Source organism: Ursus americanus, chromosome 1 (genome assembly GCF_024610735.1).
Source record: "Ursus americanus isolate L20-20 chromosome 1, mUrsAme1.1.p, whole genome shotgun sequence".
In the NCBI taxonomy this organism is placed as follows: Eukaryota; Metazoa; Chordata; class Mammalia; order Carnivora; family Ursidae; genus Ursus; species Ursus americanus.
Window position 1 is genome coordinate 15446504 of NC_142127.1, and position 13755 is coordinate 15460258.

Here is a 13755-nt window from a genome sequence, read left to right on the forward strand (position 1 = left end):
TCATACAGACCACCCCCTGAATATGTGGCCCCTGAGTACTCGAAATGTGGCTAGTGCCATGGAGGAACGGAATGCCTAATTGTACATAGTTTCCATTAATTTAAATTGAACCTGAAATAGCCACCTATGGCTACGAGCTATCATATCGAACAATGCAAATAAAGAAAAAAAACAACTGCAAGTCCATTAAAGCATAGTTAGAAATTCTGTAGTTCTTTTGAAACACATTCAGCCTCGAACTTTATATATGTTATTTCATAGGCCCAGGAACACCTCATTATGGAAAAATGATGATTCAGTGGGGCTTTACATAGTGTCATGTTTGAAGGTTGTTAAACGGTATTTAACTTGCATATTAGCTAACTATACACAACTGATACCAATTTAAGCATTTTACATTGACAACTATAATAAAGGATGTCTTTTTGGAATAATAATCTTGTTCAGACTGCACTCATTCAGCTGTTTGTTAAGATTTTTGTATTCTCAATTACAAATGAAAAGAACAATAATGGTGTGCCAGTCTCATTAAGCTGTGGGGGTACAATAACTCTCTGAGATAAACTGCAAATTAGAGTTTGCAGAAGACTTCTGGGTATGTGTGAAAACCAGGCACAGAGTGTACCAACATGGCTCTAAGAGTGCTGAGGGGCTCAGAGCTGGCAGCTGAAGGGACAGGAGCGGTGGACACTCACCATACCAGAAACCAGAAATCTGTGGGGGCTGTCATGCCCTCGAGTGTGGGATTTGATATTAACTGCTATACTCAAATGTGATTGGTAGAAATTATTCCATCATGCCTCGGTGTCCTGTGTCATACTAAATAATCAGCATGCTTCCATGCACAGCAGTTCCTAAAGCCTGCGGAGAAAAGAATTCTGCAATCGTCCACAGCAGCCCAGAACAGTTGAAGGTATCACCTCTTCCGTCACCTGACAAGGATCACAGTCACAGACAACTACTCTGTCACCAGCTATGTCCTGGCTGCTGAAAACAGGTCAGCAAAGGGTCAGCAAATCTTTTTGTGTTGGGAAGCAGAGTCCCTTCAATCTAGGCCAATGCACAATTTGAAGAAAGAGCTGACAGATCAAACTTAGGTCAGAAACAGGAGTACTTATACTTAGGGTTCTCACGGAAATGATGAAGAAAATAAGTTGTGAGGTTTTGGCAAAGCCATGTGCACCTAAATCTATTTGGTTCTGTGTGTAAAACACATCCTACTAAAAAAATGTTCAATTTAAGAACGTCACCATCCCTTATTTCTAACCAGTGGTAGTTGTGTAAATGCTTCTTGACACAATTCTAGAAATTGTATGGACTCAAAGTGGATTGTTTTCCCAGAGAATTTATTTATACTCAGTATTATTCTCATTTCATATTGGCAAGGACTCACTTCTCATCAGTTTGCAGTGTGTGCCTTTGAAAACACCTGTGTTTTCTTTGTAGGTCCTGTTTTGAACTACTTACTTTATGGTAGCTTCCAATGTCTGAGAAGAGAAAAGTAACCATGTGTGAGAAGTTAAGACTCAGTCCCAGGGGCGCCTGGGTGGTGCAGTCGGTTAAGCTTCCGCTCTTGGTTTTGGCTCAGGCCATGACCTCAGGGTCGTAAGTCGGAGCCGCACGTAGGGCTCCACGCTCAGCGTGGAGTCTGCCTGAGATTCTCTTTCTCCCTCTGCCCCTCCCCCTGTGCTCTCTCTCCCTCTCTCAAATAAATAAATAATATCTTTAAAAAAAAAAAAAGAGGTTAAGATGCAGTCGTCATAGAGGCTAGGCATGAGACATGCTCTATAGGAATACACTGTGTCTGAAAGAAGGTCACATTCAGAAAGCATCACCCATAAAGATGTACCAGACGTAAGTGTTTACCTATGATGTGGCTCTGAAATGTGGAGTCTGCAACTGTATCTTCATCCTCTTGCAGGTTTTCACTTGCTTCTTTTATCTGCAGCAACAAGAAAATACTTTAAGTTCTTATTTATTATATTAAATAGATTGTCCACAATCCACAGAATGATGGTTTATTCTGTAACAAATGTAGGTGTGTGTGAGTGTGTGTATGCATATGTATATATGTATACACATACACACATAAACATATACACATAAGCATATACACATATTCATATACATATATACATACACATATATACATAGATGTATATGTACATACACAGATATTTTCTTCATTCCACTTTTCCCTACTCTATCACTTGGCTGTATCACAAGTTTTAATTACAAGAGCAAGAGCATATTTTCAGAAATATAACCCCAGACCTGAAAATGAGGATTTATAGGGTACCTAATTCTCCATAAGATTTTAAAGATACAGCTTTGGCTTTTAATACTTAATAAAGTCAGTAACACAGAGCTGTTAGGGAAAATTAAAGTCAAAGGAAATATAATTCCTCCAGAGACAGTGACTTCTACCACAAGTTATTTTAATAAGAAGAAAGAAATATACTTAGATCTGACCCTTTCCTGGAATGTAACTCTCTAAGAAAATGATTTCTTCTGTTCTTTCCATGATGAAACATAAGGTAACTCTGATGTAGGCTTAGTGAACTAAAGCAATGACACATTTGTATCGACTTTTTAGGTCAAAAACATTCCCCTTATATTTCAGCAGGAATATCCAGATGCTGAATGGGGTAGCATTCGGCAGAACTCTAGAGAGACCTGAATAAGTCACAGTATTTTACACATGACAATTCTGAGATCCAGCAAGTTTCCTTAAACATATTGTACATGGAGATGCTGGGACTAACACTCATGTCCCTTCCTTCTCAGTCTAGTGGCAGCGGTAGCAACAACATCACCAGTCCGACCCACGATTTAAAAGGCAGACTCTGAAATACTGCGAGAGCGTGCTGTTTAAGCTCCTCACGCCTGTGACCTCAAAATCCTTAGAAGAGCACTGTGCTATTGTTAGCCCCCTCCTCCTGAACACCAGGCAAGTAACTGCCGAAGTGGCGGGACCAGGATTTCAACTCAGCAAAACCGACTGCAGATTTATGTTCATTTGAGGGAACTTTGTTTTTCTCAAATTTCCATTTGACTATGCCAGTAGACTTGGCCTCAGTTTCAAGACAGCTTGTGGTCCTTGGCAGAATGACCCTAAAACGCTCTTTTAAAATACATCCCCATCGTTACCTGGGCAGCCAATGGTAGTGACGTGAACCGTGCGCTGGATGCGGTGGGGCTCTGCTTAGGCACAAACGTTAGAGGCCGTCAGTGGATTTGCTCAGGGGCTTGAGCTGAACGCCAAGAAACTCTTATTTCATACTCTCAATGTAGAGAGCCATACAGTTGCACACTGACCTCGAGCTAGATTTAGCTTTTGACTTTTTACCTATTTTTCATATTTAATGGAATAAAACCAATTATTTATATTTTCTAACTGCAGTTCCAATATCTGAATGTAATTGGTGCTTATTCTGGACGGGCTGATAGCCAGAAGGTGGCAGACTCAAGAAAGGATGGAGATGGCTTCCTGAACCCCACAAGGTGAGATCGACAGTTGAATATCCAGAGGCCACATTCAGCACTTCCCCCTCCCATCAGCTCTCTGCTCTGCAGGCACTTCCCTGTTTGTTAGCACGTCCAGAGGAGGAAAGTTAGGGAACGGGGCGAGGGGTGGGGGTGGGGGGAAGATTTCTTCACCAGTCTGTGGACACTTCAGTAGTGGACATTTATGGATAGCAGAGAAGAAAAGCTCTGTGAGCATCAGCAAGGCTAACATGCTACTTGTTTGCCTTCCAAGGGTTGCCTAGCTCGGTGATCTATCTGCGACAAGGCTCTCAAAAGACCCACTGACAAAGGGATCCCAAAACACCTACATTTCCATTAACAACCCAACAGGAACCTTCCATCCTCATTTATAGAGACAGCAAGGAAATCTCTTTATATTCTCGGCCCATACCAACTCTTATGAGACATGTTTTCCCTTGCCTGTTATGTAAAATAGTATCTCCTTTAGGTTCTTCTAAACTGATCTATTTTAAACTTGAAGGCATGCCCTGCTGACCTGCTGGAATGTGGGGGAATCATCCTATCAGTCTGTGAGATTCTAAACTAAAGAATCTAATAATTAAAGTAAGATTCTCATCTTATAGATAAAGGAAAAGAGGCTCATACAGGGTTAGTGATCTCTTCAAGGTCACAAGGATTTTGGTTTTAGACTGGGCGCTTCTGGCCCCCACTCATTGCCATAATTAAATTTCTCAGCGTGTGCCCTACTGTTACAGTCATCCTTCCCAGACCTTCCCAACAACTACTATTCTCCGTTAGTGTCTGGCAGTTAGATATGTAGGCAGTATTCCATGTATACATAAACTATATTTTAACTTAAGAGTAGCAAAAATTTTAAGAGACTGTGTGTGTGTGTTTAACAGCTCTGCTTCCCTTCCCTTCTGGTGCCCTAAACCGCCTGTGGAACTTAACCACTACCTTTCTCCAAGTATCATATTTAGGAAAGAAAAAAATAAAGCCATCCTATAGTCCTACCTGTCAACTCCTTGTCAGAACTTTTCTAGGGCTTTATGTGCTTAACAGCAAATGTTAAATATGGCTTCTGGGGACTTATCAGAGGAACTTATCAGAGGAAAGGCCCCTAGCTTCTTTCAGCTTTCCTGGGCTGATGACCCATGAGGAGTTGATGACCCGTGAGAGGAAAATCTGAAGATAGGTGAAAAATCAGCAAAGGAATGGCAAATGGGGGAGTGCTTTAGAATGGCATACTTGTTGGCTCTAATAATCTATACAAATTGATTTCAATGCAAAGTAGTAATTAAAAAAAATCTATTTGCCTATGGAAATGAGGGGCATAATTTATTTTGGCAGCAGATTCCCCTTGCTAATTACATTTCTCATAGGCCGAACTTAAAATTAATTTTCACTCTTGATGACACAGTGGCTGGGTATTGGTGAGAGGTTGTGGGAACTTTCCAGAGACGAAGGGGCTGCCAATTTAAGATTAAGAATTTGCCAAAGACAGGGACAACTGGGATGATCTTCATGTGACAAAGAACTTCAAAGATGGGAGTTTTTACAAAATCAAGAAGTTTGGCTCAGAAAAGAATAGTGGTTAGAGATATAGAATTTTCTCAGCCATTGTTCTAATAGGAACTGATACAAATTAATGTCAGCAATATCCTATTTGGTAAGAAGTGGCAGGTAACTCAGGCAATAACTATGGGCTATTTTTGGTTTAAGTTTATTGTCAGTACTTTGGGTGCCTTCTAATGGTGCACCTCCAACACTTGTCCATCTTTTGGGCTTTGCAGTTGCAGTCAAGAACTGTACCAAATACCGATCTCTAACAGGAAACCATTAAATGTCACTGTGCCTATTATATTCTACTAACCCCTATCATTAGAAAGGGCAGGGAGGAAGGAGCTTACAGAGGAGCCTGGAGGAAAATGGAGAAAATAATTCAGCATATATATATATATATATATATATATATATATATATATATATATTATTACATATATATAATGTAATATATATATTTATGTAATGCAATTTCAGAATTAAATCCATCATTTGGGGACACCCTTCATTTAGAATTCTGCTTACATTTCTTCCCTGACTCATCCTAACATGAATTGCTTCCCAAGAAGACAACATTTTGCAGTCAAAGTTTATTGCAAATGAAAAGAACATAATGAACCTAAGTGAGACAGGAAGTGATTTTTGGAAGGAAAACTCCAGAAGGCATTACCTTTAGAAAAGTTAGTCATTTAGAAAAACTTGCGGGAGGAGGGCAAAATATGCATGCTTCTTATTAGCATCAAAATAGCATTTAGAACAGAACTGTTCAATTAAGGATGCTGAAATTATAACATTTTGCACAACTTAATAAGATGATAACAATTTGTGTAATTATTGTACTATTTTATCCTATTTCATCACCAGGGTACCATTTTAATGGAATAGTATTTGATGCTTTTTTATTAGCATATGTGATTTTTTTTTTTTCAGGCTGTGGGACACTGGGTGAAAAGAATACTCATAATTTAAACTAAAATACCCATATTGAAACGGCCATCTCTTCCCAGCACACTATGAAGGTATATGATCTCATTAATTTTGTTAACGATTTTTATTTTGTCCACTGATAGTTAAATAGGACCCTGGAGCTGCCTTCCTTTGAGACTTCTCATTTCACAAAATTATCTGAATCCACAGGAAGGAAGGACTTATGACATGCCGCAATAGAGTGCATTTCTTTCTTGCTTATTTACTTAATACTGATGCAATCTTTCCTGGGAATGCCTTTTCCCCTTTTATAATGATTTTATATAATTTAAGTAAAAGTACAACGTAACACGGCCCTTGTCTAAATTACACAAAAATTAGAGCTAAGTGGTCTGTAAATGATGGCCTAAATGGGGACATAAGCCTCTAATTAAGGCTCTGAAAGGAGAAAAAGATTTAATTCAGCAAAGAATTAATGGGACTTTTACGCATATTTTAAAATGTATCTAGCAATCCTAAAAATGGAAATGGATACGCCGTTACTAGCGGACTAAGTGGAGGTAGGCTACATACATTGTTGTATGTATGGAAATAATGTTTGTATTATAACCACCACAGACTAAAACAGTCAAAGTCCCTGAGGACCCGCATAACGAAATATAGTCTTGGTCTGTAAACGGAAGAGATGGTGATATCAAATTGTGAACACTGACTTTATTAAGAAAAAACAAAACCAAAAACATGTGCTATGTAATGTATTATGTGCAGCTATTGTTTTTATCCCAAGTGACTACAATGAGAAGAATCTTTTGCAACACAGTTTAAAATAAGCAGATAGCAAATTTACCTTGAGCCCTGGTAGGGGAAAATTCCCTCAAACTCTGAATTTTAAGAGGTTCATGGGTATTCCCATCAATGTGCTATAGTATTAGGATATATCCTATTTTCATCTAATTTCCTTCCTGTGTAGGCTGATAACATATAATAAATAGGTTTTCACTGCTAGTCTTGTACTAATCCCAAAGGAGACTATGACAATGTCCTCTCTGAAATTAGTAATTTTAGTCCATTCCACATTGATTATTATGGAGATGAAACAAAAAACATTGCATTTTACATAAAAAAAAAAAAAAAGACTGGCTGGTCAACTATCCAGGTTAATAATATTCCTCTGTATGGAAAAGCTTCCCAGCATGACTAATTTCCTCTTGTAGCTAACTAGAAAAAATTAGCATATCCCAATTGATTATGTATTTTGGGGTGGTTAGGGAATCTTTGTACTTCACAGAAAATAGTAAGAATGTTTCTTGCAGATATTCTGGAAGGACCAAAGGACACTTATTACTACACTGTGAAAGACTGTAGACCGGAGACAAAAACCAGAGAAATTACATGAGCATTAGGAAGTAACAAGAAAGAAAAAATGAAATTGTAAAAGCCAAACAGAGGGTCTTTTTGTTTTTTTGGTGCTTCTGTGCGGCTAAGATATACCCTAAACTGTCAGAACCATATTAAATGGGGCATAGTTAAATTGAGTGCCTCTGATAAGGGGCTCTGCCAGGCTATCAAAGTTTTACATCAGTTGGACTGAATTTCTGGCATATTGCACATTTCCACATGTTCATTCTCTCTCTTTCCTTTCAGTGACACTACAAGGGCAGCCTCAGATATGCTTACAATTTGTGATTTTTATAATGCAGGGGACATCTACGTTTTCAAAGAAGCGAGGATACCATGGAAGCCCAGAAGAGAAAAGGGGGGAAAAGAAAAAAAAGAAAAACTTTTGCGAAGAACATAGTTCCCATAGGATTTCCGAGAGTTTAATAAGAAAGACTTTATAGCTCTTCAGAGTCTAGAGCTCTTTGAAATAAAAATGTGCATTTATTGTGAAATTGAAGTATGTCTATGAAATTCTAAGGAACCCTAAACATCAATAAGTAATTAAACTAATAAGTAATAACTAATAATGCCAATCATGATTACTCCTAAAATCGCCTCTAATCCACTCCAGGAAAAAAATGTATAATTACCAGGTTTTCCATAAGAAAATGGTAGCAGGTACCGTACTTTACAATCTCTTTGATTGCAGTACAAAAATATATGGATACAGTAATTCTGTAAGAAGAATATTTTTGTTTATGTAGGTGCTTCAAAACTTAAAGAAACAATGAACGTCACCAAATCGATTATGCAAGAGCAGAAAGAATGTAAGGAGACTCAGTGCAACTTGAGGTAATTTTATAGAAAAATGCCCTTTCACCCATTTTTTAGAGGAAATTACCCCCTGAGTTCTGGACCTCACAATTAAGAGACTGAATAATAGGGAGTCAAGTTCCAAAGTAGATTTCTTGGCCTTAACACCTGTCTAGGTAAGAGGAATTGGTATATAGATAAAACTTCCAGAAAAAAATGAACAGTGCTTAAACTGAATGATCAAAATGGCCAATATTCTCTCCAATTGTTGAGTACTTTTCACTTTCATAATCATGTTCATTCCTTTTTGTGTTGCTGGGAATGAAGGAAGAGATCATCCAAACAAACCCCCTGCACAGGAGTATAATTTGAAGATGACCCCTGACACCACAGTGTCATTGGCCAGCACTCTGCATGGCTCCCCTGTCCTTCTGAACACAGCAGCATTACTGGAGGGAGCAGCCCATTTGCAATCTTGCCACCACCCCTCTGTGAGAAGCCGTCACCAGCTTTCTCTCCTTTTTCTAGAACTTTCCTCCCCCCTCCCCATAATCTCTTGCTTGTACATTTCCATCAGCAAAGGTAGAAATAACCCAAGCAGGTTCACCTCAGAACCAGGATGGGTAGAGCACTTACCAGGGAGCCTTTCGGTGTTTCCACATCGGCTTTGGTTTTGATGTTTTTCTTGTGGTTTCCTTGAGTGCTCGCAGAGCTGCTGGTGAGACAGGAGCCCTGGGAGCTGCCCTTTAACACACTCCTGCAGGAAACATTATTTGATCCACTTTCTGTCTGTTGAGCTGCTTTCTTATCAACTCTGCAGGTAGAAAGTGATTCCTCTGATAAATTACACTGCTCTTCTTCAATCACTACTTTTCCCAATCCTTTAATGTTTAAAGTAACCTCTTTGTATCTCTTTGTCTTTAAACCTTTGAGTGATAAATGTTTGTCAGTGGCCTTGATCAAATCTTCATCTGACATTCCAGTAGTGTGTCAGTTTAGATTTGACAATACTTTATTTTTATTTTATTTTTTTTTAACTGCTTGTGAGGTGGGGGGAGGAGGGAGAAAAACAAAAGCCACTGAAGAGTGACTGCTAAATGTATGTCTGGCTTAAGATCAGCGGGAAATGTAATTACCTAAGTTTTTAAGTATACGTTTGCTTGGTAGGATCAATGAGGTCGGCATACCTTAAAATGTACGTATAATTTTCTTCCATTTCATGCAATGTGGGTACATTCACGGTTCCAGCGTAGGTTGAATTTCTATCAACCTTGATAAAACTTACCATTCTTTAATTTCAAAGACCATTGGTTTGGTTAACAAAGCAACATGGACTAAATTATCATTTTATTGCTAACTTTTATTTCATTGTTTAAATTCTGGCTAATGTAGAAAAGACTGCTGCTCTGCATTTCTGCTTGTATGAAAACATGCCTGACTGGGGTTTAATGTGCAGGAAGTCAACAACTCTCCTTGTTTCGAGGGGACCCCTTGACATTGCCCCCCCTCTTTGCCAACACATTACCTGTTCAAAAGTTCCGTCATAAATGTATCTTTTGTTGAACATGTAACAGGGCTGGGTCTATTTCTTGGTTCAAACTTCATTTGGTCGTAAGCGTCTTGTGGTGTTTTCAGATCATTTTTGCGTTGTAAACTACGGTCTGGACTCTCCGCCAGCTTGGTGTTCCTGGCAAGTTCATTTTCTATTTTACACGGCAGTTCAGGCTTCTTTTTCTCTTTTTTTCTCTCTGGTTTTAGTTGTTTGTTTCCAAACCCCAAACCTTTTGCATCTTTTTTTTCCACTTTGGTTTTGGAGACATCCATTTTCCTGCTACTGAGAGCTGGAAGTCTACTCCTCCGAAAACCAAACCAGCTGGCAAAAGAAGGCCCGGGCTTTGGCTTTGCTTCCACAGAGGGGGACTTTGTTTGCACTTGGCCCTTTTCCACATTTTCCTGAATGCACAACATGACCTTTTCTTCAATTGTGGGTGAGAGGGGGGCTTCGGGGCTCAGAGTGCCAGTCCTGGTGGTAGAAGTACCTGGACACCTTCCAGAAGTTTCTAGCTTGGAGGTCCTGCTTGTTTCCAAATGGGTTGGACGCTGTGTCCTCCCCGGATTCTGCAGGGCTCGTGAGCAGTCTGTTGGGGTGGGTGGGCATCTGTAGTGGTCGCTGCTTGGTTCCTCAGGGACAGCCACACTGGGGTACCCACCCTGGGCATAGCCCTGCTCATCTTCCTTTCCACGTGGGGTGAGAAGCTCTTCAGATTTTAGAGGGACCCTCAAAGGCAACTTGCTTGGGCTCCCGTGCTGGCTGCCGGAGCTGCCTGCACTCCCTAGGGAGCCTTGCCTGGAGGAGGGATGCCCCAGAGGCCTCCCAGCACTGGGGAGACTGTCAGACATGGGGGCAGAAGGGGTCTTGTTGGGCGAGCCTTCCGTGGAGGAACTCTGCCGGGTGAGGGAATTGCCTCTCTCAGCAGTGTTAGTAATAATCTGAGTTCGAACTTTGCCTGGCCCTTCCATGGGGGGCGTAGGGGGCTTGTCTCCTGAGTGAGCGCTGAAACTCTGGCTGCGCGCTTTGGCTCCATTCATGCCTAGGGCTGGTTTTAGGTGTGGCTTATTGGAGGAAAGGGATCTTTTCACAGACTTGTTTTCTACCCCATCTTTTCCATCAGCCCCAGGAATGCTATTTTCCAATGACTCTGCCATTGCTGTTTCGGGGGGAAGCCCTTCAGCCAGATTGTCTTGTGCCTGAAAACCCAGGGGCGTCATATTTCTTTCATCCGCTATGGTCTCCAGGCTCAGCGGATTCCCAGCGTCCTCAGGCTTAGACTTGCTCACAGCCACTGAACTTTTAGAGGCTTCATTCAGACTGTCTTTTTCATGTTTCCCTGGCACTGTGGAACTTTTCCTGAGCAACTGGGGAGACTTCATGAGAACTTTGAGCCCAACCGGGAGGCGGGTTTTCAGACCTTTCTCATGAGTGTTTTGACAACCATGTGGGGTGTTATGGCTTTTGGAGGATAGTGATGATGAGTGACTGCTAACCTGAGATGATGGTGACTCATTCACCCCTAGGAAGGAAGGCTTAGGTGATGTGAGGACACAGTCGTTCAGTTGTCCTTTTCTTCCTGGAGACATATTTTTGGAGGACAGTATTTCCAGTGGTTCATGGGCTGAAGGACAATTCTTGGGAGTCCGTAACCCAGTGTCTGTTTGTGTGGTCCCAAGTGTTTGGTGAGGTGGGGTTTTGGGGACACCTCTCTTTGGAGAGACTTTTGGGGGCCCTGGGGCCATCATGGCAAAGGAACTGGAGGGGGTATGCACAGAACATCTGGTTTGAATCACTGTTTCTGTGGAGGGCAGAGGGTGAGTGAAGACAGGCTTTCTGAAGGCCACAGAAGGTTTCTTCCCCGGCACTTCTGCCATGATCTGATTAGAAGAAATAACAGGAGCAGAGGATCCTTTCAGAGGGGGGGATTTATACATGGTCCTTGCTGTTTCACAGGGGACCCTGGTTTCAGCCTTGGCAGATGAAGGTGGTGGCAAATAGTCATAACTGGGCCTGATGAGAAGAGAGCCTGACCTGTCTGGAGGGGGTGGAGGGGAAGGTGCCTTCATTCCTGCCCCTGGCCCAGAGTCACAGTGTTTGTCCCTCGTCGGGGATTCTCCATTGTCACTAGGCTCAACGAGGGATCTTGGCAGCAACTGTGACGCTGGGATGTGACTCTTGGAGCACGGGACCCAATCTTTTCTGCTGGACATTTTGGAGCCATGAGGCAGTTGGCTGGGGTGTTTTGGAATGTGTGAATCTGGCCGTAAATCAAAAAGGGGTGCCTGGACATCAGTCTTCTTAAACCGCGAGAGTTTCCCAGGAGCTAAGGCTGGTGATTTTTCAAGAGACACTGGGCCAGAGGAGGGGACTCTCGCAGAGGCTTCAGGCTCCATTATTTTTGATTTCTGAGGTGAAGCCTTGCCCCTGGCCGGGATTTTTGTCAGACTCTGCTTTTGATAGATACCCATGGACAGTGAAGACCTAGAATTACTCTGGCATGACAAATTGAGTGTTGGCTTGGCCAGTCTTTGTCGCTGAGTACTTGGCGCTACTGTCCTGGGGCTGAATGAGCCATTGGGTGCCACAGCAACATCATCTACGCCGTCTTTTGGAATGTTTTTCTCCGTTTCCTCTTCAGGTCTCTTTAAGAAAGTGTAGTCTCTCGCAGCAGCTCCTGGCTGTAAATGAGCAATTCCCTGAGGTAAAAGTTCAGTGTGTTCTGCCTTGGGTCCAGTAGGGGCCTGGTTGATGGAGATTTCATTTCTGGTAACAGTGACAATGCCCGTCTGGTGAGAGCTGAATTCGATGGGCTCGCCATCTTCCGCATCAAATATGACGGTAATGCATTCTTCTGAAGAAGTCCTTTTTACAACCCTTTGCTGCTTAATGAAGCTAAATGTCTTTGGCCGACTCTCTAAGGGGAAGGGCACTTGTTTTTCTTCCTCATCAGGAGACCCAAGCTGAGATTTTCCAAATCCCATAAGGATGTCCAGATTCTCCATGGACTTGTCAGTGTCAGCAGTCAGTGACAAGTCCGAAGGGCTTTTCTCGTCACTGCTACCTATGTGCAACTCATCGAGGGCTTCATTGTCATCGGTGTCTGAAAGCTGGAGACTGAGAGCCACACGGCCAGAACCGGGGCCACGTGGCTCCCTCTCTCTCCGTACCTGAGGCGCCTGCACACTTGGGCACAGCTTCCTCTCCAAGGGGCAGTTGCTGGCACAACTGGTCAGCTTTTCAGGCCTTTCCCTGGGGTAAACTGAGGACGTGCCTTCTGAAAAGTGTGTTCTATTCAGCTCCCAGCCAAAGAGGCTGTCGGAAACGCTGTGGGTTAATTTACGACTGTGCAGCCTGCAGCCCTGACTTGGGGCTGCCTGGAGCAAGGCTAAGGAGGAAGGGTCCTCATCGGCATCATCGTGGGAATCTGTGTCATAAACAAATGTCTCGTGGGCCTCCTTGCAGGGGCTCCTCGTGTCGGCCGGTGTGCAGGGGGCACAGTCCTTGAGGCTGCTACTCTTAATTCCTGGAGAATATATCCCTTCATTGGAGTTCATGCAATCTTTATAACCCCATTTGGTTATCACCGACGGGGGTTCAAGTAACACTTTTCGCTTCTGTAGCTTTCTCAGTCCTTCCAAAATGTGACTTTCCTTGATACGAGTTGGAGGTAGTTCATCCGTAGGACTAGCAAAGCCACTCGGGAGCGAAGAGTCAATACTTAGCCTTTTATCCCAGTTTTGTGATGATTTCTAGGACAGAAAAGTAGATATCAGAAATCAGTGAAACACATGGATCCCAACTGTAAAAAGGAAAAGTCTGTCATTAGACTTCATTCTAGTGGTTAAGTATTCATCTATAAACGCATACTTTGATTAATTAATGCAAATTAATCGTTAACTATGCAGCACATCTCTGCTTTGCTAGCTTCTGAGCTAAGTAGCCCATGATATAATGAAGTAGTAGATAAGCACCCTGCCCTCGAGAAGCATGCAAGCCAGCAGGGGACAGGAGACTGGGTGTAAATAACCAGA

General features: G+C 42.1%; 1 protein-coding gene across 5 annotated transcripts in view; it reads right to left on the bottom strand.

The window, feature by feature from the left end:
* The window catches only part of NCKAP5 (NCK associated protein 5), a 941115-nt gene that overhangs the window by 93371 nt on the left and 833989 nt on the right, over positions 1 to 13755 (bottom strand). For all 5 annotated transcript variants that reach the window (XM_087856956.1, XM_087856989.1, XM_087856931.1 and 2 more), the window contains 3 exons: positions 9698 to 13473; positions 8809 to 8986; positions 1867 to 1942 (listed from right to left, as the gene is read on the bottom strand). In XM_087856956.1, coding sequence (XP_087713082.1) covers positions 1867 to 1942; positions 8809 to 8986; positions 9698 to 13473 — 4030 coding nt within the window. The remainder of the gene's footprint in view (positions 1 to 1866; positions 1943 to 8808; positions 8987 to 9697; positions 13474 to 13755) is intronic.